Below are 26,520 nucleotides of genomic sequence, written 5' to 3'. Positions count from 1 at the left end.
GCAGCATTCTGTACACTTTGCAGGCGCTGCAGGGCGCCCTGGTCCAGCCCAACATACAACGCATTACAATAATCCAAACGAGAAGTTATAAAAGCATGGATCACTCTTTCAAAATCAGCCAGGGGAAGATAAGATCTGATTTTGGCCAGAGTCCTCAAATGGAAAAAGCTGGTCTTGACGACAGAACTGATGTGTTTGTCAAACTTAAACAAAGGGTCGACCATCACCCCCAAGTTTCTCACAAAAGGACGGCAGAAGGAGGACAGAGGACCAATAGGACTGTCTTGTCCTTGCAGGGGATTATTGGGACCAAACACCAAAATCTACTACTACAGTCTATTAAACCTGCTGAAGACCTACAGTAAACCTTTGACCTCTGTCATTGCCAACAAATGTTACATTACAAAGTGTTTTGTTGAGCTTTTTTTATTGATCAATGCAATCCGCTATAATTTACAAATAAATTCTTTAAAAATCCCTCTAGTGTGATTTCTTGGATTTTTTTCCCCCCCATTCTGTCTCTCACGGTTGAAGTGTGGCTATGATGAAGATTACAGACCTCTGTCATCATTTTGAGCAGAACTCATACAATCTGTGGCTGAATAAAGTTGAATGTACATTAACTTCCCACAATGAATATGAGGTTTAATCAGAAAATTTATACTGATATCGACCTACGATGATCCATTCACTTACTTATTCATTTCTTTATTCGGTTTTGTGAGAACTCCGTCGCTGTGAATCGTCTCCATTCGTCATCACTCGGGTCCGTTCGTGATTTTCCGTGCTCCGTAGCCCCGCCCCTTGACTTCGACGTTGTCAGGGGCAACTAGGAGAGACGCTTTTTGCGACGCTACAGCGTCAAAGTGTAGCTCGATGTTTTGAGCACTTCTCATTATTTAACCATTAAATAAGTGTTCTTTGAGGAAAGCGCCGCGGTGGTGAGTCTGCAGTAACTCAACGGGCATTAAGCGCTTTTTACATGAGAGAGAAACACGTTTCAAAGCTAACTTTCGCTAGCTTATGTAGCATAGCTGATGTTAGCGGCTAGTTAAAGCTAACGGGATACTGCTTTATTACACCCCAGTGCTTCACAATGTTTATCGAATATGCAGTTCATTGCAGGATATGTAGACTTATATTTCATTGTGAAACGGACATTTCTGTTTATAGGGTATCTACCTCACTGTTTTAACTACATGTATGAGGAATTTTCACAGTAAGAGGTTATGAAAAACTGGATGCTGCTCACTGCACTGTTTCCTTAACTTGTTATCAGTGAGCTTTCACTTCATGATTGATACAGACAGCTTTTTCTGGATGTGCATAGTTTACACAGACATGTTGTGTTTCTTCATAACTCCATCAACTATTTATTTTCCACGCTCTTCAGGCACGAGAGGGGACATGGCGGTGTATTTTGATCACCGTATCGAGGCCCCTGAAAGCAGCGATGTCCCCTTCCAGCTGTCCTGGCACCCAGCTCTGCCTGTCCTGGCTGTGGCCTCCAGCAGCCCTGCCTCTGGGGGAAATGTAGACCTCTACCTACAGCAGGTAAACCCTACTGCAGAAATGAAATCAGTGAGTGGATGTGTCAGGACCCTCTGCAACTTCATTCAGAACAAAAGAAACAGTAATTTTTGGCAACAAAAGAGGAAAGGTTTCAGATAAGCAGTCATCTCAACTCCATTTAGACAGCTGCATCTCATCCAGAGTCCTCACCGACACACAGAGGGTGGAGAACATCACACCTGAGCTTCTGTCTCTGCTCTGACTGCCTGTGTGTCAAAGGATCCACTTCAAAATCTGACTTCTTGTCTATAAAGCTTTGTATGGTCACTCCAGCATAAATACATCTCTTATTTGCTTGAAGAATGTGAAACATCCAGAACGCTGAGCTCCTCAGGAAGATGTTTAATGTAGTTCTGGCAAATCTACCAACTTACAAGTGTTTTCCAGTGTTTTTCACACTTATTAATAATCTTGGATTCTGTGGTGGCCTAGAAGTTAGAGATGCTGACTTGGGATCACGGGTTTGAATCCCACAGCTGATGTGGGTTCATGAGCAAGACCCTTGACTCCCATGAGCTTCCTGGAGCACCGAAATGTGTTCTGCACCTCTATATCCTGGAAATATGATTGATCAATGCAGAAAAGGAATTTCTCATTTAATCCTTAATGATATGCATAAATATTCCTGTCAATGTTTCACTTTTCTGGCATTTGTTACTGGTTGATAATCCTATTCTGTGATGTTTAGAAAGAGTAAAATAGATATACCCTTTGTATTATTTTGCATTGGATGTTTGTTTTGCTTAGTACCAGACAAATTTATGTATATAGCAGTAAAATCTATTGTTTAATGGAAACAATGTTTTAAGTCCTGATTTAAATTGAGTAAGTGTGTCAGGAGGTTTGTCCCATATTGTGAGGAGCGTAGGAACTAAAAGCTGCTTCACTTAGTTTGTTCTGACCCCTCACCCACCAACACATTAACAAAACGAATGATAATAATGCAGATTGTGATAAATGAATGAATATATCACTCTGGTAAAAACGTCATTGTCTCATAGATGCTCCTGTCTTTTAACAGGGGGAGTATGTGGAGAGCTGCCACACAGAACGCCCTCACCAGCCCGCAGTGCTGCGCTGGCATCCCATTAAACCAGTGCTGGCGGTCGGCTGGGAGAACGGAGACGTGGTGCTGCTGACACACCCGTCCGGAGACCAGCCGGTTCTTCCCAGCACACACACAGCCGGCATCACGCTGCTGGAGTGGAGTAGCTCCGGAAGCCGCCTGGTCACTGGCGACCAGGTGAGTGTTACCTGCTCTGCAGACACGAGCCAGTTTTTCACATGCTGCTTTCTGAAAAGCTGCACTGTCAACATCGCATGTTTGACGCAATCTTTACCATTTAAAAATCAGATACCATTTCAGTTATAGTGAGAACTTTCTTCTTCATGTTGTTATTCTTCATAATGTTTTTTTTTTTTTTTTTATTGCCAGACTGGAGTTCTGGCAGTTTGGAAAGTAGATGCCAGAGGGAGACTTCAAGGAAACCATTTAGTGAAGCATGAATACGGTAACCCGATAACATGCTGCATCTTCAGACCTGCCTTACCTGGAGAGTAAGGAGCCGGCTCTTCTTTTTAAAAAAAGAAAATGCTGAGTACTTCTGTTTGGAATGTTGTGTTCCTGACAGTAGGATGCATGCTCTCTCTCTCTCTCTCTCTCTCTCTTTCTTCTGACAGTGATGTGGCAAAGCTTGCTCGAGCATCAGTGAGCGGCGATGAGACTGCTCTGGACATGTTCAGCTGGAAGGGGGCGCCCCTGAAGATGGGCCCACAGGAGGGACTGGCCTTCTACGTCAGCACTGCAGATGGTGGGAGCCAGTCCTCTGCTTTTTAAACGGTTTTAAATACATGCTATTCATGGCCTATTGCGGATGAACGGAAATTCTCACAATTTCGACGCAAAGGATTTTTATAACTAACACCTTTATCAGTAGAGGAAAAAAAAAGTAAAAATGTGCACATTTTGTTTCATTTACTGAAATAAATATATTCCTCTTCCGTGAAGGTAAAGTCCACAGTGTGGATGAGCATTGCAAGACGGCCACCCTCCTCAGTGTGGAGGGCTCCATCAAGACACTTCTGTACCTTGATAAGAGAGAGACCCTGGCAGTGATCACAGAGACCCTCATGCTGTCTCAGTACACTCTGCTCCCTGCGGGCGGAGCGCAGGAGTTTATGAAGGTAAACCTGCTGACAGTAGCTGTTGTGTTTATGTTGCTGTAAATCAATTCATGTTGGCTGTCTGTGTAAGTCTGACTGCTTTGTAACGATCACGTGTTTTTGTGGTAGGTTAAGCTGAGCGGGAAGTCTGGACAGAAAGTGGACATTATCTGGACAGAGAACAGCCTCCTCATCACCGCGACGGGGGAGCAGTTCATCAGGTCGCCGCTGACATCTTGCCTCTAACATATTCTCTGTATGTTAAAACTCGAGGAATAATCCACCATGTTGTAAATGTTCGTATACAGGCTGTGGGACCTGGAGAGAGATGACAACTACATTTTGTCTCTTGATGAGACTTTGGGGTTCGAAAGGGGAGAGATGATCAACTGCGTTTCATTCTGTGCAGGAAAAGGTAACCGTTAAGTTTGTTTTACACAATGAAAGTATTAAAGTGCATTATTATGGTCAGTTCAGATTGACTTTGTGTATTCATAGTTAGACGTGGCTACATAAAACCTGGCACACAGTCGCACACTGCTTTTCAATCTCTCTAATAACCTAACGGTGTTTTTACAACATCACCGATCTCCTAGAAATCCTAGCAGCTGGTACTTCACATGGACGCATAGCAATGTGGAGGATGGTGGTGCAGCCCGGGAGCAGCAGAGGGGACAGCAAGGCCCAGTGGAAGCTGCAAACGCCCACTGAAGTCCACGGGAACGTCACTCAGCTCCAGGTGCTGCTGAGCACCGAGACACCAGCGTTACGTGGCCGTTCAGTGAACTCAAACTTAAGTTGAATCTTTCTTTTCAGTGGGGCTCCAGCCTGAACCTGCTGGCCGTCAACAATTCCAACACGGTGGTGATCCTGTCCGAGCACGTCATGTCGGCAGATTTCAGCCAGCAGGTGGCAGCAGTGCAGCTCACCCCGACTCAGCTCAGCATCACTCAGTTCACCTCGGGGCTGCACGTGGCTCTGCAGTCTGACATTCACATCAAGGGAGTGTGTGTCACCAAGGTGGGTGTTCAGAAGAGTGACGCAAAAAGAACGAGAAAGCAAAGCTGTGTTTAACGTGACATGATCTGTCTCGTTTCCAGGACTCAGTCACAGTGTGGAACGGAAAGCAAGTCACTGTGTACGAGCTTTCAGGGACAGTTTTGAGAAACACAGGTACAGCACTCACCAGAGACTTACTGGAGTCTTTAAACAGGATGCTAAAAGTAAAGAAAACCTAACTCTTCTCTGTGTCCCTGTTTGACTCCTCAGGATCGTTCCTCTGTGATTCCCATGTGGTAGCTGTATATGAAGAGAACCTGTACACTGTGGAGCCAAGCAGGGTGCAAATCCGCACGCCACAGGTCTGTCCCACCTGCATCAACACACGGGTTTGGACAGTGTGTGTGTTTCACCTGTCGAAAGGTGCTTTAAAAACTGCTTTAATTAGAATTTTTGTTTCCTCTCTGGTCCCTCCAGGGCACAGTGAAGCAGCTTCTAACCTTCAGCAAAGCGGAGGGAAACCCCGTGCTGCTCCATGTGTGTCAGTCCTACCTGGCGGTGGGAACGGACGCGGCACACATCCGGGTTTTCGACCTTTCAAGACGGTAAGATTTACATGAGGATTTCATCATTCCCCCTACTTCAAACAATGAAGTAACTGACTCTTTCTATGTTTTCCAGAGATGCCAAAGCGCACTGTAGTGCTAAGAACCTGGCTGACCAGATCTCCAACCTGGGAGCCCTGAGGTCAGTCAAGTGCAACGCCAACGGCAGTCAAGTCAGCATCCTCATCTCTCAGGTGAGCGGACGACCTGCAGTCTCACTTTGTCAAAACATTTTGAAATAGTAATGTGATCTGTGGCTTTCTGGGGTGATTTTTTTTATGTCAGCTGAACTGAATGTGCCTCTTTTCCTCTCAGGTTAACGGTCGACCCGATCACAAAGTGTACTTTTACGACGTAGAGATGGACACTGTGACACACTTTGACTTCTTCACGGGCAGACCGTCCAGCGGCATCTCGCCGCAGGATGAAAACGAAAAGTAACTCTAACGGTTTTATCATCCCGATGAGTTCTACTTCTTCAGACATCTATTTGCAAATATTTTAAAATGTCCAATTTTGTTTTCTAGGCAGCAAATGCAGGGGGCGGAGCTCAGCGGTCGCTGTCCCGTATCTCACTTCTGGGACGAGTCTGAACCTCGCCTCTTTGTTTGTGAAACAGTGCCAATCAGCTCCGAATCCTCATCAAGCAGTTACCTGGACATGGTAAGAGTAACCCTACGTGCTGAAGTGCTGATGTGTAGCAAGATAATGTTACATCTGGTGGTTCGTTAGTCTGCCTGGGTTAAATCAATGCGAGTTATATTCATAGAACCTGGTCAAATGCCATTCTGATCACTAAAGTCTATTCTTTTAGTTACTATAGTAAATTAGAGGGCCACAATCGTGGAAACCTCTCCTCAAATGTACTAGTGTACTTCCATTATTGCAGTAAATGTTGTTCCTCATTGTGATTCTTTGTCTCTTTCAGGTGGATGTGTCAGTGGTGACACTCTTCTGCACCCAGGAGCATGGGCTCCTCCTGCAGGACTGCTACCCCAAACCCCCGGGCCTTCAGGCCCTCCTCGCCCTCGCTGTTCCGTATTATTATTTCAGCTGCAAGGTGAGGATGGAGGTGTTTCGGCTCTCCCCGTAAGAGCACTCGCACGGCTGGTGAAGGTCTTCAGATATTGGCTGTTTCTGCTCGCGCCCGTCATTCTTCTTATGTGAAACTCTGTCTGGTCTAACACACCCCAGCTCTTATTTCGGAGGGGTGGTGTCTTTCGCCCAGAAGTAAGTGTCTGCCCTGTACGGTTTGTCCTGAGAGCTTCTGTGGTCTTGATTCCCGGCATCCACCCGCTGTCGTCATGTATGCCTTGTGCTGTTTTAAGCATAAATACTGACTCTGTAAGAGCAGCAGCACAAACGTATGCATGAAATGTCTAGAAGTCATGAACCTCTTCCTACCCCAAAATACTTTTGATGTTATACTTGGTTGTTTGGTTCGGTCTGCCTCCTGCCCTTTTCCCATGTTTTTGACAATAATTAGCATTTCATAGTGTAGTTGTTTGTTTTACCAAATGCTCATCTTCTTCTCTAAATCACACAGTTATCGATCAGGTCATCTGGTTTCTCCTCCCTCAGCCTGGAGAAACGGACCCAGGGTTCACGGAGGCTCCGTCAGCTCCACACCAGACCCAGCCGGCCAGAGCGCCGCCCGCTCAGGTCCCCCACATGGTGTCCAGGCGAGCGCTGAGGGACTTCGTGGGCCTGGAGAACTGTGAGAAGGCCACGCGGGACGCCATGCTCAACTTCAGCTTCTACCTGACCATCGGCGACATGGACGAAGCCTTTAAGTCCATCAAGCTCATCAAGAGGTAGGCTGACAAGAGAAGTGCGTCCATCACCTTCTTCACATGTTTTACATACACTGAGGGCAAATATGAGTTTGTAAAAACACCCATAACGCAACTGCTGTAGGAGAAGTCGTTTAAAATGGGTTTTACTACGCACAGTGGGACATGATTCACGCTGAGGGAAGGAACTCTTCGGTGTGTGTATATGTGACTGTTTCTGCAGGAGTGCGGGTGTGTTCTGAGGGGATGTGCTGTTCTAAACACGGTCTGAATCACAAGCCAGTTCAGTGGACATGAAGTGCCCGTTCCGTTGATTCAGGCTGATCAGTAGATGTGCTCATTCCCATACTTCCTGCTGTTTGGACCTGGGACGTTCATATGGGATCACAGCAGTGATCTGACCTGCCACTGAAGTCACCTGCTGCCGCTGACACGTGTAAAAACGTTGCATAAATAGGAAAACTGCGTCTTCCACTGACCGGATGTTTCAGAGCGTTTCATAGGCTTGTTGACAGCTTTACTAAATTCCTCACCGGCGGCTATTTTTACTGCTGTTTATTATTTTTTGGGAGGTGAGTATTGTGTTTGATTCCCGCATTTCTCCACCCACAGGATTTTGCATTTCCTGCAGCAGTAACCTGTATCTTGAGGGACTTGAATCAACAAAGGTTTTCACGTCTCGGCCTGTGAAAGACCAGTCATGCCGTTTTCATAATTTACACGTATTTAAAGCCAGATCAAGAGGAATGCTTGTGTTCCACAGAGCACGATTAAAACACTCCTGGGGAGAGGGCTTAAAGGTTTCTTCCTGTGTATGAATGAGGCTTCATTCAACCTTGTCCTTGAATATTTGGAGTCAAGCACAGAAAGTCATGAAAGAAAACAGCCTTTATCCAGAGCAGATATTCTCAGTATGAGAGTTCCTCTGTGCAGATACAGGCAGGAATGTCTCTTTCAGCCCAGACGGTCTGACTTCCTCTCATTCATGTTGTCCTTGACTTTCAGGTGACTCTCTGCAGGGTTATCTGCTCTTATCAGCAGGAGTCCCCTCCTCGTGTCTGTTCCACTGCCACGACTATTTAAAAGTCCCACCTCAGCCTCGCAGCCCATTCCACCCCAGGGAGTGTTCAGGCTGACAGCGGTTTCATGTTGTACTTAAACATTTGGCTGTGATCCATTCGATATTCATGCTCAGCTTTTTGTCAGTGGAAAGACATATTCAGCCCAATTTGGCCGTGCCAGTAAAATGATGGCATAAAACAGGATAAATAACAACAGCTCCCCTTTTTTATGAGTTCATTGTGAATATCAAACGCAATACGTTTCTTTAAATGCATAAAAACTTTACTATTTGTAAGGTTTGCATTTTGTCTTCTTGTGTATTCCTGGCTAAAAATGCAGTATGTCCCAATTTGTCTATTTCCCAAAACTACAGAAAAATCCAAAATTTTCTTTGTAGACCAATTTCTGTTCAGGCTGGTTTTATTCTGTTGTCTCGCAAGACACATGATTTCTGTAGCACTCATAGAGATTTTGTATTTTGTCACCAAAACAGTGCAGTAAATAATCTAGAAACAGCAGAGATTACTATTAATGACATTTTTGTCATTTTTGCTCTTTTTAAAGCCTTCGAATAGGCCTGAATCTCCTGGACGGTCGATTTTGTCCCTGTGGCTGTTTGTCTGTCAGAAATACTCTCATACGCACTTACAAATAAACTTTAAAAAATGATTCTTATCACTGAAAAACCTCTAGAAGTTTGTTCTTAAAAATCTCTTCTTGTCCTTGGGAACACATCTCAACAAGTTGAAGAGTACATTTAGTTCTGATTTCAGGTGAGATCATGATGATTTCACGTTTACAGTGGATACAAAAATAAAAGCAGTAATCACAACAACCAGCGTGTTTCAATATTTAGCAATAGATTTATTGAACTTACATGATATATTATTATTTAAGTGTTCCCACTGGCAACGTAGAAGTTTCACACACAGCCTGGAATTCTTTGCCGAAGTCTGATATGGTCACAATAATACTGCTACTAATGATAGCACTACCCTATTCTTTATATTATATTAATTTAAGTATACTGTATGTACCACAAGCGAGCAGAGTTTCATAGGGAATGCGTCATTAAAAAAAACCCTCCAACACTGAAATGTGCCATTTCAAGTTGCTGTATATTTGGCAAAATACTCGCTGTCACCAATTTATTGACACTGTTGATAACATTTTATAAAAATCACGTGCAATAATTAGCAGGTTTTCTTTGAAATTTCTTAAGTTCCAATCACTCTTAGAGGATTAAAATGCCCTGGTTGATAACTTCATCCAAAATTCAGCGGTTTTGAAATTCAGATGACTGCTGGAGGTGACCGAATCGTCTGCTCTCACCTTGTTAGTTCACCTACTTACTTGCCACATATGTCAATATTGTTAATATGTTATACAAAATGCAATAAGCTTCAAAAGGATGTAGACATATATGAGGTATTCTGGTATTTCAACATGGTTTCTCATTCCCAATTTATATCTATGCCGGTGACTCATTTGACAAGTGCACATTATAGAAAAATAGGTCAAGTTCCAGCTTGATCTTTTCATAAGACAGTCCAAGTCCGACTCCCATCCCAGCTCACCAAGCACGAATACATGAAAAGACGCCGTCTTTGAATGTTTCTGGAACTTTAGACCGATCTAGTCGCCTTTTTTTTTTTGCAAAATATATGTTATGTGCATAAAGCAGCAAAATATGTCTTTGTCCTCACTGATAGAGTGGTGAGTTTGAGTAATTAATAGGTTTGCAGGCACGTGTCCCTGGGGTGTGTTCTTCTCCTGAGAGTCATTTCGGTGGCATCTCGCTGGAGTTTAACTTGCAGTCTTGTCGCCGTCGTCTTTTCTTCGTATTCTGCTCAACAAGGGGATTCCACGTAGTCGTTGTCCAGCCGCGTTTGGAACGGAGACGCGAGCGAGCGGCTGATGATTATGACTCTGGGGGCAAGGCAGTCGTCGCGGCGGTGTAGAATGTTCCATATGAGCATGGCTGCGGCCAGCGTGGCGAGCAGGCAGGCGGCGATGTCCAAGTAGCAGGAGTAGGACAGATGCGTGTAGGGTCCGATCCTGTAGAAGGTCACAAGTCCGATCACCAGCACGAAGCCTGCGTGGGAGCAAGGAAAGACCCCGTCAGTGAAAATGTACAATTTCAAGTGAGGATTCAGGAGAAAAAGCATTTTTACAGATCAGCATGGTGTTCAGTGGCGTTCAAGTTCGTATCTGACATTAGACAAGGACAGTGTTTCATTTTAGGGATGTTCCAGTGAAATGTGCCGTATTCTTGGGCATGAATCTGCAATTAAGACTTCCAGACTGCATGGAGACATTGCTTTGAACCAAATTTCAGCAAACATTAAATCACATTGGGTATTTAGAGAAAGATTCAGAGGAAGATCTAAAGCCAGTCGTTCCAAACTGTCCTGAGGATGAACTGAATCAGATTCAAAGCACCACATGCCGGACTTCAGGACAATCGATTTCAATGAATTTTAGAAGTTTCAAGATGATCCTTACAGAGATTGAAGGAGAAATGTTAGTGAAGCTAATTGATTCCAGAAACAGGAATATCCAGTCACATCTCATGCTGCTCTAACCTGAGGCGTTCGGACCTCCCATGTATGGGAGTCATATCACCAGCTTGGCTGGAAACTGGTCGCCAAAAAAAGGAAAAGCTTTTGATTTTTTTTTTCCTGCATGTGTGTGTTTTTTTTTTTTTGCACTCCAGTATTTTTATACATTCTCAAAACCCCTTTTAGCTGTAAAGACGTGAATTCCACGTGCTTGAATGGTGCATCCCCGCCGCCGAGCCTCTCGCGCTTCAGCCGGAGCTCCGCATGGGGCCCTTTGAATGCCGAAATCTGCTTCCTCTGAGGAAAGGCTTCTCAGATCTGCAGATTAAAGTTTTCAATAGTGTAAAAATATCAGAGCATGAATATACGCTCGGAAAGGCCTTTGTCATGTTTTATCTCCTGGCCTCTTTGATTCGCAGCTGTGAGGAACTCCTGCTTGCATGCGAAGGCAGAACAGCCCCGGCCCGCGGCCCCACGCCGTGGCTTCGGCATGTCTCACCGCTCGCGCCTTTCCTTTTTGGTTCCCGTCAGGGATCATTACAGAAGCACCGTCATCTGTGATTCTTGCCATTTCTAAGTCCGAGTTTTACATGTCAGAGCACTCACTCATTCCACAGAGGTATAAATACAGCCACCCAAAATAATCACTGGAAACAGGGATGTTAGTGCTTTAGGATATGAATCAGTGGGTTTCCTGAAGCCGTCAGCGGTACAGATGAGGGGGAGTTCGCTTGTATTTCTCGCTCTACCTCTGCACCGAGATGGCAGCCATTGTTTTAAGTGAGGATGTGGATAATTGTGTCTGTGCATCATTGCGTGGCAACCACCGTGTGTACGCCGAAGAATGCAACTGTTTGCTCGGTCTCTTCATGTTTAACCTGTCTGGCTCCTTATCCAAGAAAATGAATAATCTCCTGTCCAGCCTGCAGCCAGGGTGGGCTGTGTGAACCTTCTTTTTTGGCACAGACTTATCTCTCAAACTTCCTTCCCCCTCTTCCTCTTTCCATCCTTCCTTCCTTTCCTTGCTGCCACACCCGAAGCTTCAGGGTTGATATATTTGCTGGACGTTTGACATAATCTGTCTTGGAACAAATCTAAATAAATCTTGGAAATATATTGAAATGTTCCTCTGCTAATAGTTTATTAAAATCAGTGAGATTGCGAGCCTTCTGAATGACCTGCACAGAACCTTATCACGTTCTTACAGCCAGGGATCTCTGGGAAAGGTGAGAACGCCATTCAAGTCAGGGTTAAGTTGTGATAATAGAATCCTGCAGTTTCTCATGACCGAGAGGAAGATGAACCTCGTCGTCATTTCAGTCCATTCAGAAAAGATCACAGCGTTGTTTGGACCACGCTGCTGGAATACCACGCAGTCCGGCCTAATGTTGTTATTCCACACTCTCACACTGCAGTTTTGGCACGTAGGAAAATGAAAACATTCCAGAGAAAGGGAGCGATCGATGGGTAAAAATATTCCCATTCATTCAGAGCTGAAGCCCATTCACTGACCCGGTGGGGAAGGGCTCAGACAGAAATTAACAATGGATTGTTGAATGATAGAGGCCTGTGCAGCTATTTGTTCTCAGAAGATTAGCACCTCGCTCTCTGATTTCATTGAAAAGCCGCCGCTGTGCATTTTGTATAAAGACTTATAGCTGAAATGAAGACTTGTGTAATAATAGATGATTTAATGTTCATTATGCCCTTTCATACAGCCGTTCATGAATCTTCTGTACCGCAGAGCAGGAGACCTTTGGCATGAGCAGTTTAATTTCTGTCTGGTATTGTGTTTTCATCTTTGGCATTGATTATATCAGACCTTTACTGTGGGTCAGACTAAAATATCTCAATGGATCGATACCACATGACTTGTTACCAAATTCAGATTATTCAGTGGTCTGAAATTTTAACTCCAGTAGATCAAAATTCCTACTTAACCAGAGCTGAACCTGAAAATAGAAAACATTTCTTTACTGTATTTGATCATCCTGAGCTGGACTTTGAATTCCAATCTAAAACAATTGAGAAGTTACATTTTTTAATCTCAACTTATTGCAGCTCCATACACAGTGTGAACAAACAATGGATCACATTAAAAATCAAATCCTGAAAGCTTTGAGGACAGAAGCCCAAAAGTATGACTTCAATCTATTTTACATGTATGGAGGTTAATTGGTGACATTATATTTTATAATGGTGAGAGTGTCCCAGTGTCTCTCTGTGTCTGTCCTGTGATGGATTGCTGACCTGTCCGGGGTGCACCATGCTTTCTCCAATAGTCAGCTGAGATTGACTCCAGCATCCTGTTCAGGGTCACAGGGGACGGGAGATTGACCTAAATGCCCTCTGACCCTGAACATTGGGTGGATGGTTCAACACCACACTAAGAATCATATTTTTGTGTGATCTCTACTTTGTTTTAGAGTAAGAAATCTGTTGTGTTGCTGTATTTTGGGACTGCACTTTGCTGGGTTATTGGTCCCTCATACAGCTGATCATGCTGTGGAATACAGTAGAACTGGGCGGGTCGCAATCCTTTCATCACAGTCTGTGGATGAAAGGCGTCATCCCTGCAGCAGAGGGATAAAGAGAAGATCCTTTATTTGCTGCTGCTCTTGGACATTTTGTAAACAGACATAAAAGCCGTACCAGCTTATCTCGATGGAGGTAATTCCCGCCCTGCTGACATGTGCGCACCGCCAGACAATTCTCCACCAAACTGCACCACAAACACAATCACAACACACAATCTAGCATACACAAACAGGCATGCACAGAACCGCTCCTGCTGGCGCGCACACAAACACACAGTCCCTGTCGAAAACTGTCTTTCCCGTTCATTCCCCCCTCCCCTCTTTTTCCTTCTTCAGCTCAGGGGTTTGCATAACAGGTAGTCACAGACATTTCCTCGTCCTGAGCAGGGATATCCTGGCGCCCGGCAGTCGCTCCCTGGCTCACTGCAGCTCGGGCCCATGCTTTCTGGACTCGGACTAAATTTAGACCCAGAGCAGACCCCCTTCATCGCCGCTCTGATCCCAAGCAGCTGAGCATCCACTGTGCACAGCACAGCACACTTCCTCAGCAGGGACTCTGGGACAGGCTGCGCCAGCCTCCACAGCGGGATGGACGGATGGATGGACGGATGGATGGATGGATGGATGGATGGATTTTGAAGAGAGATTTTGTTTTTAATGAGTGTAATGTTGCATCCAGAGTTAAAACAGTCTGTCATTTCAGTTGTCAGGGTGGTCTGATGGTTCTCTGCTTCTGTTTCACCTCTCAGAATCATAAACAGTGATTTCCTTTTTTTTTTAATGTGAGCCTGGCAGACTTCATGTGTTTGTGAGGTTTTCTTGCCACAATATGTTCAGACTTGTGTCCAAACCTTCTCTCTATCAACCGCAGCAGTGTTTCAGGCCCGTGTCTATCGTTTGTAGTTGAAACCATCTCGCTCTGCTGGGGTTTAGTTTTGAACCTCTCTCTGCGTCATCTGGACTTCAGTCGCTCCGTGTTTTAACATTTGGTGCAACGTGTGACTGAATCCAATCAAGGAATGTTGGCACTTACTGGCGAGCTGGAAGAGTGCAGCGATGGCCTCCTCCCACCACTGAGATTCCTGCGTGATGAACGGCAGCTCCATCAGGCCCAGCAGGAAGATCAGCTGGCCAGCAGTCAGGGCCACGGTCGCCATCAGGTTACAGGCTCGCATCATGTTAAACTGCACTTGAGGGGTCAGAAGAAAAACAGCGTCACATTACGAACAGCAACTTTGCCCTTGAGGAAGCTCCACAAGGTCAGCGTTTGCAGCGTTGACACGAATACAGTGCTCTTTCATGAATGGCGAGGCGTTTCTTTGTATAGCATCAGTGGGCAGTGCTCCCAGTTGAAGCCCAGTGTTTCCCAGGCTCCTCTCTGCTGAATGGCAGCTTCTCAATGAAGCCTCAGATCGTAAATCCCATGGATTCATCGCTGCAGTGACTTTTGAAGTGCGTCCAGATTCTCGGGCAGCATGTGTGCCAGCCAAAAGGACTTGGACTTGTGAAGTGGACAACGGGCTATAAACTCTTGGCTGGATGCCAACTTGGAAATGTTTACGTGAATACATGCTGGTGAAATCCAAATGACATAGAATGGAAGTTTCGATCATGTGACGTCAGGCACAATACTTGTCTTTGCTTCTAACACCATCATTTATGACATGACAGTCATCAGGTTGATGCTTTCTCACCTGTTAGTGATTGTAAATGGAGTTAAAACTTACATTTGACAGTGCTGCGGGATTCTTGGTATCCTGCGTGGTCAGAGCCCCATTCCAGGCTTTGACAGGGCCTCTGCGTGCCTTGGACCCTTCGTGCAGCCTGGAGGTCTTCGCGGCCCTTTTCCCCTCCGGCGGGGCACATCTTCCAGAGCCCCACGCTGCGCTTGCGCCCGTCGTCCAGAGCCTGCAGGACCCAGCTGGGCGTGAACGCTGCAACATTGTTTAGGACCAGAGACAGCAGGGCCACAGCCACCGCCGCTGCCACCAGCCTCTGCACGGCCATGTGACGCCGGGCCCCCGCCACCTCTCCCCCTCCGTGGCGTCCCTCCTCCACCTGCTGGTCCCCCTGGCTGGGCTGCCCGCTCCCCGGCCCCCCCTCTGGGCCGGCGCCGCCGGCGGTGCTCTGCGGCCCCTGGCTCCTCTCCACCTCCTCCACTTCTTCCAGCTGTTGGCGGCGACCGTCCCGGCTCACGCAGAGATGGACGCAGGCTGTTGTCTCGAGGCTTAGCTAAAGAACATCTCCATTCATCCTCATTCAGGAGTTGGTGGTCGTTTTAGGAGATCCTCAGCCCTCCTCCTCAGACAGCGCAGTGGGTACGTGGGGGATAATCCAGCTGACACCGAGGTCCATTCCAGTAGCTCCGGCTGGCTGCAGCTCCACTGTCAGCTCACTCCTTCACTGTTTTTGTCCGTGTGTTAGTTGGCCTGTTTTATCTTTGATCCTTTCCCGTCCTTCAGTGCTCTGCTCGCTGCCCTCGTCTGACTTGTATGAGTGCAGCTGCTTTGCCTGCGGATTGTTTTTTTTTCTTTTGCTTCCAGAGAAGAACTGGACCAGTTCCTTGACCGGCGTTGCTAGGAGCAGGCGGGCTGGTGGCTCTGACTCTCTCTCTGGTCTTGAAGAGCTCCTGCAGCTGGAACAAGGCGTCCTCTCAGCCCACCTCCTCTCCACTTCTCTCGGTCTCGCTCAGCGACTCAGTTTCTCTGCAAATCCTCGAGGTCAAAGTTGAGCTGTGGGGGAGTCGCTGTTCAACGCCAAGTCAGTCCAAGACATCAGTGTGCAACTGTGGCAAGCTTTAAAAGGACTGCCCCCTCCTTCATGCTTACTTCCAATATGTGTGTGTGTGTAGCTGTGTGTGTGTGAGAATGTCTCACACCCCCCCACCCCCCAGACGTCACTGTTTGGTGTATTCCTTTGTCTGGAGACCAGGGGGCGTTTGCTGAGGTCCTCTCTCTAGTGTGCAACAAACATTTTGTGCGCCGCCGCCAGCCAGCGACAGGATGTGTTTCCTGAGAGGAAAAGAGGATGGGAAGAGGGGCCAAATGTGGACCCGTTTCTTCTCCTGTCTTTCCTTTTCTGGCTCTCTAGATCTTGCCGCTCTGTATGCAACTAAATCAACATTTTTTCAGCTTTTTTTTTTTCTGCTTCACTATTTTCTTCTTGGTATTGAGTTCTTTGACCATATCAAGGAGGGTTTTGGCACAGTCCTCCTGCTCATGCTTACTTTAATTTCACTTGGCCGCCCTCTTAGAGCAGGGCCCCCAAAGATTTGGGGTATTTCCTGTTGCCTGGCTTTAATAAACAGCCCACATCTGTATCAGCTAAAGCGGGGAGGTGGGACGGCGTTCAAATAGAGACCAGATGGTTGTGGAATCTTAAATTTGGAATTGAAGCTGAAGTAAAGGGGGGAGTTTGTTAGATTTACGTCAGCAAAGAAAAAAAGACAGGGGACGAGAAACATGACTCCGGGGTTCAGTTTTAAAACTCTTCACTTTGTATTTTCTTCCTCATATTGTTGAGGTTTGCTGGAAATCCTCAAATAATACTGGATCACTGGTTATTAACATGTTCAAAGTGTTCTCTAGTGTACCATCTCACCCGGACTTCAAAGTTTACCAACAAAGCTGGAAAACAATCCCACCGTCTTCACACGTTTCCTGAGAGGAATGTGTTGATCAACTGCTTTTTCTCCTGAATCATAAAATACCGGCGCAGTGACCCTCACGCCAAACAAGTCACGTCTCTCTCTTTCTCTCTGTAGCAAAGCGGTCTGGGAAAACATGGCACGGATGTGTGTGAAAACACGGCGGCTGGACGTGGCACGTGTGTGCCTGGGGAATATGGGAAATGCCAGAGCGGCCAAGGCGCTGAAGGAGGCGGAGGCCGAGCCCGAGCCCGAGGCTAGAGTGGCCATGTTGGCCATTCAGCTCGGCATATTGGTGAGACATCGACCGCCCCCCCGACTCAAGTTGACAAACTTCACCCAGAACTAATGTTATATCTTTTTTTTTTTTAAATCAGAACCTCATTGTTTAGCCTGCAGTATTGTTGTATCCTCTGACTGCAGAAGCCGCGTTCTGCCACACACCCGGGGACTTTCCGAGGGGAACGGCCGTTTATCTTTCCGTCATCTTTTCTCGTCCTCCAACAGGAAGACGCAGAGAAGCTGTACAAGAGCTGTCAGCGCTATGACCTCCTCAACAGCTTCTACCAGGCGTATGGCCGATGGCAGGAAGCGCTGGAGACAGCTGAAAGCCGCGATCGCACCCACCTGCGCACCACCTACTACAACTACGCCAAATATCTGGAGTCCATGGGGGACAAGTCGCTGGCGCTCGCTTAGTGAGAGAAAATCAGCATTTTGGGTCAGTAGTTTGAAGTTAAAAAAGTCTAATCATTTTGTTTTTTTTCCCCAGTTATGAGAAATCAGACACACACAGAGTTGAAGTTCCCAGAATGCTCCAGGATGACACAACATCTCTGGAGATCTACGTCAACAAAATGAAAGACAAGTAAGTGGACGTATGTCTCATGTCAAAACTTTGCTCTGTGCAGAAGATTCCACAGGATGATCAAACGTAAGCGCTGTGATCACAGGAATATCTATAAGTGGTGGGCGCAGTACCTGGAGAGCCAGTCAGACTTGGACTCAGCGCTGCGATTCTACGAGTCTGCGCAGGACTACCTCTCTCTCGTCCGAGTCCACTGCTACATGGGGAACATTCAGAAGGTCAATCCGTGTGTCGCTCTGTCTTCTTTTGTTTTATTTGGCCGAGGACATAGAAAATATTCTAATCCCATCACCACAGAGAGCTTTCAGTTCATGCATTGACGTAGTTTTCATTTCTTCTCAAGGCGTCTGAGATCGCCAATAACACAGGCGACAGGGCAGCGTCGTACCACCTGGCCAGACATTACGAGGGCCATGACGACATCAAACAAGCCGTCCATTTCTACACTCGAGCCCAGGCCTACAACAACGCCATCAGGCTCTGTAAGGTAAAGCAGTCCCTCACGTGTCCGTCTGTTTTGCTGTCAAAAGCAAAAATCCAAATGTTTATTAAGAAATAATACTGTGAAAGCTTCAGGGAGCTGCTCACAGAGAGGCTGAAGAGCCATGTGTGGGTCCAGAGCCTCAGGTTGAACACCCCTGGGTCCGCTGGACAGGAGGCAGCAACATGTGTTGGAATAAATTAGAGCGAGCAGTAGACTGAAAGTGAAGTTATTTCCATATCACTGCATCACAGTGGCACTCCATTTTTATATTTTGGTTCAAAAAGCAAAAATTTGAGATTTTTGTTTAAATGAAATAAAGCAGATATCACCCATATGAAAAACTCTTTTACTTCAGAAATATGAATCAAGAACATTCCTTAGAGTCTTGTGATAAAGCAGATCCATTTGTTAGTCACTGAAGAGAGACCTGCAGAATTCCTTCAGAAACTATGAATTAGCATTGATGTTTTGGCTCGGTACACTACTGTTAAATGTTAAATGAATATTATTTATCACTCCTGCCTGAAACTGTCAGACAGTACGTTTATCTCCATCCCTATGCTTCGGTCTTTCCTCCATGTTTCGTTGACTGAAACTGCGTTTGAGCAGGAGAACGGCCTGGACGACCAGCTGATGAACCTGGCCCTGCTCAGTAACCCTGAGGACATGATGGAGGCGGCCTGTTACTACGAGGAGAAAGCCACACACATGGACCGAGCCGTGGCTTTATACCACAAGGTCAGTCTAACGCCGTTTTTAGCTTACCGATGCATTCTACTTCCCTCCACAAGGGGGCAGTGCAACATTTTGTATTCATTCTGGATTAAAACACAGCCTCTGTCTTAGCTGAAAAGCCTGTATTGATGAGAATATTCCCTCCCTTGCAGGCTGGTTATGTGTCTAAAGCTCTGGAGCTGGCCTTCAGTACGCAGCAGTTCTCCGCTCTTCAGCTGATCGCCGAGGATCTGAATGAAAACTCGGACCCGGCCCTCCTGGCTCGCTGCTCAGACTTCTTCATCACTCACTCGCAGTATGAGAAGTCAGTGGAGCTACTGGTAGCAGCCAAGAAGGTGCCTGCAGGGACTCACCACCATCTCCCCGCCCTGTAATGTGCATCGGTGTGACTGTTTCCATGTGTGTGTTTGTATCAGTACTACGAAGCCCTGGAGCTGTGTGTGAGCCAGAACCTGACCATCACTGAGGATCTGGCCACCAGAATGACTGTAACAGACTCAAAGGACTTGTCTGAAGAGGCTCGGAAGGAGCTGATGGAGAAGATCGCCGACTGCTGCATGCGTCAGGGAAATTACCACCTGGCCACCAAGAAATACACACAGGCAGGCAACAAACTCAAGGTAATCGCGGTGGTGGACGGAAAAACGCCGTGCGGCGTCCTTCAACCTCAGGACGTAGCTTTAGTAGCGTCACGCGTGTCAACATTTCATTGTTTTTCTCCAACAGGCAATGAGAGCGCTGCTCAAGTCAGGTGACACGGAGAAGATCGTTTTTTTTGCCAACGTTTGTCGTCAGAAGGAGCTTTTCATCATGGCCGCCAACTACCTCCAGTCTCTGGACTGGCAGAAAGACCCGGAGATCTTAAAGACAATCATCGGTTTCTACACGAAAGGCAGAGCGCCAGATCTGCTCGCTGGCTTCTACGAAGCCTGCGCTCAGGTGGGGCTACACTCAGAACAGGCAGACGGAGACGAGGAAACCGGAGAACCTCGAGAAACTAGAAAACTCCACAGGAGAAATCAGATTTCCCAATAACTTCATGTCCATGAATCACTGCTATCTTTGTCCTTCCTTTGCTTAAGGTGGAGATTGATGATTACCAGAACTATGAAAAAGCTCTGGACGCTTTGACTGAAGCTGCCAAGTGTCTCTCGAAAGCAAAGGACTCTTCATCCGGGCAGCAGGAACTCAGGCTGGCCGACCTGCGCCACAAGATCACCCTCATCAAGAAGTTCGTCCACATACGCAGGTACATAGAGCACTCCTGTTTTCACTGTTTCCTTTGAATCTCAGCCACATGTAAGACTTTGAGCGCTCGTTTGTCTGCAGGCTGTATGCTGAGGATGCCGGAGACGCGGTGCGGTTATGCGAGTCTCTGTCGGAGGAGCCGGACATAAACCCTGCCGTCCGAGTCGGAGACGTTCTGGGCTTCCTGATCGACCACTACTGTCAGCAAAGCAACTACCAAGCGGTCAGCGCCTTTTCAGTTTACAGCTTTGTGCAGAATCGAATCTATTACAAGGGGGAATTATATCTTGAATCATCATAATCTTTCAATGTGTTTTCTAACTGTTCTTCAGGCTCATCGGAAGGTGGAGGAGTTCAACAAGGCGTCTCCCTCGGAGAGCATCCGGCACTACATCAGCCCGGAAAGCCTGCAGGCTCTGCACAAGACGGGTCTGTCTCTGGACCGGGCCGACCGCAGACACAGCTCAAAGGAGGAGGACGAAGTGGAGGAGGACTTAAATGAATAATTAATGTCTCGTCTGACCATGTTTCATAGTTTGCACTTTTATAGACCGGACACAACTGTTGTGCTCGTTCGATCCGGAACAGCAGCGACGTGGCGTGTCGGAGCTGCCAAAGTCACACAAGAAGCACAGCTGGTGGCTGCAATTAAAGGCATTTGACTATCACAAAGAGAGTGAAAAAGAAATGAAAAATAAAGAAAGAGAACATGTGAGTATTTAGCATTTCCCACAGGAACCATGAAGAGCAGGCTCACCTTCAGAACAAGCTACCTGAACCTCTGAGGAAAGAAACTCCTACTGGACGCTGCGGGTTATAAAACACAAGCAGCTGCCCGTAGAAATGTTTTTTGCATTAACAAATGTGAGTAGGAACTGTAGTTTCAAATTGTATCTCTTCTGTTTTACGAGAAATTTGAATCCAGTCTTGTCTAAGAGGGACTGATGAACACAGCTTGTTGCCTTTGAGCTGAATTCGGCTCTGAACACTGTTACAGACATCCGACTGTGTTTACATGCTTTTGGTACGATGTATTTTTCACTCAACTGTGTAATAAATGTAAATATCCTTTCTGGTGTCCAGAGGGCTTTTTGCAGTTATTTTTATAACAATAGAGGCCATTTAGAAAGTGTCTTTGATTGTGACGCATTTGCTTTTTTTCCCTCCTTAATCACTGGAAAGTTATAATAAAAAATGCTTCGAAATTGAACTGGATTGAAAGGTTTCCTATAAACTCCTCCTTGTATGAACATGGAGATGAACTGAGCAGGATTATTGCTTCAGGAGTTTGAGTTAGATGTTATTCCAGCAGTTGCCACTAGAGGGCGCATTTGATCACAATTTACCAACATTTGCTCTGCTTGTTTGTGGTTGTAAATCAAATCCTGAGTCAGCTGGATGCATTAAAATAGTGAAGTAAAATCCAGAGGTTTTATTTTATTCATTTACTTATTTATCCATTTGGTGTTTTGGACTCTATTGAATGTTTAGTATTGAGAAATATGAGGAAGTGCATCCACCAGCTTTACTGGTGTTGTGAAGGCATGGCAACAGGTTGTTGTGGGTAGAAGCAGGTGTTGAGTGAAGAGAAATGGACGCTGTGGACCAGCAGGCAACTCCACATCCACTCCAGGAGCGAGTTCAAGCTCTGACTCAAGAAAATGTGAGTGAAATATTCTGCCATGTTAACAAAGTAGCTGTATGCTCAAATGTCAATCCTGTAAAAAGAAGAAACCATGGCATGCTGTTTTTTTTTTTTTAACTTTCAGTTGAATCTACATGAAAAACATGAGCAGCTTTTCAGAAGGGTGGAATACCTGGAGAGAAGACTGGGCCAGCTGGCCAGCTCCAACACGGATCTGTCCTGCAGGCTGGTCCAGAGTGAAGAGGACAGACTGAAGGTCACTGCCAGGAATTTACTTGACATTCAGTTGGGTCAATGCAACTAGAAAAGCCACAATGCAAATCCGAAAGACACAACACAACAGCATGGGCTACAACGTAACATTTTGTATATTCTCTGCTGTCAATCGTTTGTTTCCACGTTGGTTCTGTCAGAAAATATTGTCCCTGAGACACAAAGCCCGTCCTGCACCAACGCACTTTCTGTGGTGGCTTTTTGCTGTTGTGTTGTGTATTTGGCCCTTTTGGGCCGCTGTAACTTCCCAGTATCAAATCAAGGTAAACTAGATTCTCACATGCAATTTGGAAACACCAGTTAATCTCAAAACCCTCTCATGCACTCCAAACCAATACGCAAACTCTGCAGCTCAACGCACACAATCAAACACTGTAACACTGCTGCTTGCACGATGGTTCAACTGTGCATTTTTGCTCCTGGGATGAACAACTTGACACTAGTCAGCAATACACTCGCATTTAGAATGTATATTTTCAATGAATCTGACAAAAATGCCAACATGTCTGAGTTTTGAATACAGTCCATGTTGCGAGTCCTGTTTTCCAAATCTGCACAAATTGTTAAATTCCTTAAAAGATGAACTGTTTCTACTGAGATGCTTTGGTCAACATCATGTTTAGATTGAATACATTTAACTGAAAAATGATCCAAAACTTTTCTCCTTCCAATTTGCAAGTTATCCAAGGAGCTGGTTGAAGAGAAAATCCAGACAAACAAGATGAGAGAGCAGTACGAAGAGGAAGCATTCCAGATGAAAAACAAGGTCGGGGTCTTGGTGCAGTAGTGATAATAAAACAAAGAAAAGAATGAAAACACATACAAGGTGGAGATAATATTTAGATTTTCTATGATTGATCAATGTTTGTTTTGTTTTCTCTCACTTGAAGGTTTTCCATTTCTACCTCCAAAGTTTTTGTAGACGCAATAATGTATTTTTAAACATTTTTTAGATTCTGAATCAGGACGCTGTGATAACAGATCTGGAGCTGGAGCGGGACAAGCTGCTCAGAGAGCTGCAGTCGGCTCAGGCTCGTCTGCAAGTGAAGGAGAGGAGTGACGGAGAGCTGAAGGAGGAGTACGCCACCCTGAAGAGGGACTACCTGCTGCTGGCCGAGACTCGGAGCAGGGAGCGGGTCCAGAACCAGGAGCTGAGCGCCGAGCTGCTGGCTCTGGCTCGGGCCCAGGACTCGCTCCGCCGCCGGCTGGAGGAGCAGCAGCAGAGCGCCCAGAGCTCCAGCCGGGGGCTCCACGGCGAGCTGGACAGGGTGCGAGCTCTGATCGGCCGCATGGCGCAGGACGGGGTCAAGGTACGGCCGGAGCACCGAGGTGCGGGACGTGTACCTTCAGAGTTATTCAGATGAAAACACGCCGTCACATCCCTGAGTTCATCTCACCAGAACGGCATACAAGACTTCTTTGACCTAAGTTTGACCTCATAGTATTAACCTCTACCTTCTCCTTTGTTTTTCTCATCTTCTCGTTGTCAGTAACATTTTATCTCTTCATCTCCCGTCTTTGTCTTTTCTTTGTTCTCTGTCTCTTTCTCTGTCCTTTTTGTGATTCCTCTCTGAGGTTTTCCACTTCCATCCAACATCTTTGGCTTTCCTGAAATAGGTTTTGGTGAAAAATCATCCTCAATTTCCATCTGTTTTACCTGAAGGCAAAACATGTATTTATTTGATAAAGTTTTGAAGATTTTCAATCAGGAAAAGCTCCAGTTCTTTACGTGATTTTTTTTTTTTTTTTTTCTAAATTTCTGTCTTTTAATCAATAGCCCGAGGATCTGGCAGCTTTGGACAAAGAACAAAAAACTATGGAAAAAAATGTGAGTATTTCTGCGTGAGTTCACTGTTTGTTGTCTTTGGAAACAGTTTCCTGGACAGGAAGCGTTAAACAGACGTCTCTTCAGCTCGCACCACAGCAGTTCATCACCTGGAATGCAGTTTTTGTGTTCGTTTGTCTCTCGTAGCTGCGTGGAAACCAAGACGAGCTCAGAGCCGCGCTGGAGAAAATGAAGAGCAGCTACGAGGAGCAGCAGAAGAAGCTGGAAGAGAAAGTGTGAGGCCCCCCGAATGTTTGCCATTTACTTCCACAACATCATTATCTTTCTATTTCCAGTCATCAAACAGGCGGAGGCATGGCGGGATGGGCCTCCCCCGACTCGTCCCTCGTGCATCTGCTCTGCGGCCGCGGCTTTATGTGATGTGGTCTCCTTGCTTCTTCCTGTGATGTGGCCGCCGACGTTCATTCTCATCGCGGCCTGTCTGGCGGTCGGGCCTGTGTTTGGTCAGCAGGGTGGTGATGGGTAGAGCGCAGCAGGAGAGCGGCAGACTGATCCACGTGGGCCGCCAGAGACTGTCGGAGCAGAGCGCGGTGAGCGGCGGACGGAACGGTTTCCAGATTTCAGCCTCCGATCTGTAACTTCAGTCACTTAAAAATAGTGGAATTTCTTCAAAAAATCCTCTCCAGGCCCTGATGTGCTCTCAGAGTCAGGTGAAGGAGGTAGAAGAAGAAAACTCTAAACTCCAACTTCAGGTCAAAGAGCTGAATGAGGAGTACCGCGCAAGGCTGGTCTGCTATTTACAGGACTTATCTGTGAGTCGCAGCACTCAGAAAAAAACTCAAAAAAGGCAAATTATCATCTTAATCCCAGAGTCAGACGGATCCATGTGCTCACTGTAATCCAGGAATACATCGACGGGGTTGGAAACTCTAACAATGTGTCAAAGCAAGGAAAGATGAAGACGTTTGTGGACGGCATGCTGGAAGACGTGCGCTCGTCCTACAGGCTGAGAGAGGAGCAGCTGGCCTCGGCCGCCCGCTCCTACAGGAAGAGGCTCCAGAAGATCATCAGAACCCACCAAGCGCTCATCATCGCATACAGGTTACTGCACTCTGTCTGCACTTCTGAATGTGTTTTAATCTCTTTGAACATCTTAATTTGATTCCAAGTTGAACAAATATCTGAAGTTTTGTGATATTTTTGTAACTTTGTGCCGACCTGACGTCAACTCTCCGTCATCTCCAGGGTGCAAAGGGAGCAGATTTTGTCAAAACCGGACAGCGGTTTGGACCCTGGCCCTCCAGAAGCCCAGTTCAGCCTGGAGCCCGCTGAGCTGAGAGATGAGGTGGAGAAGGAGCTGCAGGGCCTCCGGCGGGACGAGGCCCGGCTGGAGGATCAGCTGCAGGTAGCACAAAAGAAGACTGACTGCTTTAAAGCAGGCTGACCTGCTTGGACTGGATCCACGGGGAATTCTTCTTTGTTTCCACACTTCCCGTATAAAATGAAGGAGCGTTTGTTTTGCGTGTGGCGATATGAGGGGAGAAAGGCTTCAAAGACCGTGTCCCACAGCGAAGAGAGGCTATAGCCTCTGAGACGGACTGCAGATCATGTAGCAGCACTGATGTGACACTGTGACCAAAGAAAAACAGTAGAGCAGTGAGTTTCAGGCAACAGAGCTTGGATTTTATTTTATTAAGTTCTGTTTGGAGGTTGTGATGATGAATTATTGTCCATTCAATGACAAATCAGAATAGAATAGAATAGAATTAGATCAGGATTAAACTCTCAAGTTTTTCTTGTTGTGAGAATTTGTGATGAAAATGTCTGTTTTCACAAAACCAAACGATTCCTACAGACTGTGATGATAATAACTCTCCCAAAAACTGGTGCTGCAGGATGAAATTACAAAACATAAAACTCCTCTCAATCACACGTTTTCAAACATTTGGATCTTTACTTCTCTCTTTCAGAAGGCCGTATCAGAAATGCCTGTACAGAGCCTGAGCAGTCCGGGGTGAGCGTCGTGTTTTAATTTTTTACTGAATGACAAATGTGGTCAGCTGTGCTTCCTGTCTAAGAATTGTTTGAAAAATGAAACTTTATCAGGCCTGAAAAAGTGGAGCGGATCTGCGAGGCGTCCTGGACGGACATGAGGGAACAGCTGAGGGAGACGACACACTCCGCTCTGGTGAACGCACCTCCGTTCTCTGCTTTATGTACTTTTACCCAGATGATAATATGTGATGTATTTTCATTCAAACAGGTGGATCTAGAGAAGGAACGCGCTCTTCTTCTCTCCAGAGCCACGGCGGCCGAGGCGGAGGTGCTGGAGCTGCAGGAGTACATCGACAACCACCTGATCAGGTCGGGACAACGCTCGGCTGTGTGTGTCGTACAGCCGGAGGAGGAGAAGCGGGTTAAACTGTTGGTCTGCCTGCAGGTACAAAGAGGAGATCACACGTCTTCGCAGACTGCATGAGACGGCAGAGGCGAGGCGCTCTCAAAGCGCGCCGCTATCAGAAAACCGGCAAAAAGAGACGTAA

The 26,520-nt window shown here is 46.3% G+C and overlaps 3 protein-coding genes across 3 annotated transcripts; 2 read left to right on the top strand and 1 right to left on the bottom strand.

The window, feature by feature from the left end:
• The first annotated feature begins 851 nt into the window (after positions 1–851).
• ift140 (intraflagellar transport 140 homolog (Chlamydomonas)) lies at positions 852–21,407 on the top strand. The gene is made up of 30 exons (XM_030097370.1): positions 852–941; positions 1,394–1,554; positions 2,594–2,815; positions 3,008–3,129; positions 3,253–3,383; positions 3,581–3,756; positions 3,865–3,956; positions 4,044–4,150; positions 4,332–4,474; positions 4,552–4,755; positions 4,836–4,908; positions 5,005–5,096; positions 5,212–5,339; positions 5,416–5,533; positions 5,655–5,776; positions 5,867–6,002; positions 6,268–6,399; positions 6,921–7,153; positions 17,056–17,233; positions 17,446–17,636; positions 17,711–17,806; positions 17,892–18,024; positions 18,150–18,293; positions 18,900–19,028; positions 19,178–19,360; positions 19,442–19,645; positions 19,752–19,964; positions 20,108–20,274; positions 20,355–20,496; positions 20,606–21,407. Exons 2-30 carry the CDS (start codon positions 1,408–1,410, stop codon positions 20,777–20,779), a joined length of 4,332 nt encoding a protein of 1,443 aa, XP_029953230.1. The 5' UTR covers positions 852–941; positions 1,394–1,407; the 3' UTR covers positions 20,780–21,407.
• tmem204 (transmembrane protein 204) lies at positions 9,776–16,341 on the bottom strand. The gene is made up of 3 exons (XM_030097376.1): positions 15,020–16,341; positions 14,326–14,481; positions 9,776–10,289 (listed from the first exon to the last, which is right to left on the bottom strand). Exons 1-3 carry the CDS (start codon positions 15,297–15,299, stop codon positions 10,045–10,047), a joined length of 681 nt encoding a protein of 226 aa, XP_029953236.1. The 5' UTR covers positions 15,300–16,341; the 3' UTR covers positions 9,776–10,044.
• A 457-nt stretch (positions 21,408–21,864) lies between the features above and the next one.
• On the top strand, positions 21,865–26,520 carry ccdc78 (coiled-coil domain containing 78). Its single transcript, XM_030098920.1, has 14 exons — positions 21,865–21,936; positions 22,043–22,174; positions 22,871–22,957; positions 23,145–23,501; positions 23,969–24,019; positions 24,164–24,252; positions 24,489–24,567; positions 24,664–24,789; positions 24,882–25,078; positions 25,223–25,382; positions 25,948–25,991; positions 26,084–26,165; positions 26,241–26,341; positions 26,418–26,520. Exons 1-14 carry the CDS (start codon positions 21,865–21,867, stop codon positions 26,518–26,520), a joined length of 1,680 nt encoding a protein of 559 aa, XP_029954780.1.

The sequence above is a fragment of the Salarias fasciatus genome, chromosome 8 (genome assembly GCF_902148845.1).
Source record: "Salarias fasciatus chromosome 8, fSalaFa1.1, whole genome shotgun sequence".
In the NCBI taxonomy this organism is placed as follows: Eukaryota; Metazoa; Chordata; class Actinopteri; order Blenniiformes; family Blenniidae; genus Salarias; species Salarias fasciatus.
Note: the sequence above shows the minus strand (reverse complement) of the source record. Positions and strands in the feature narration are given on the sequence as shown.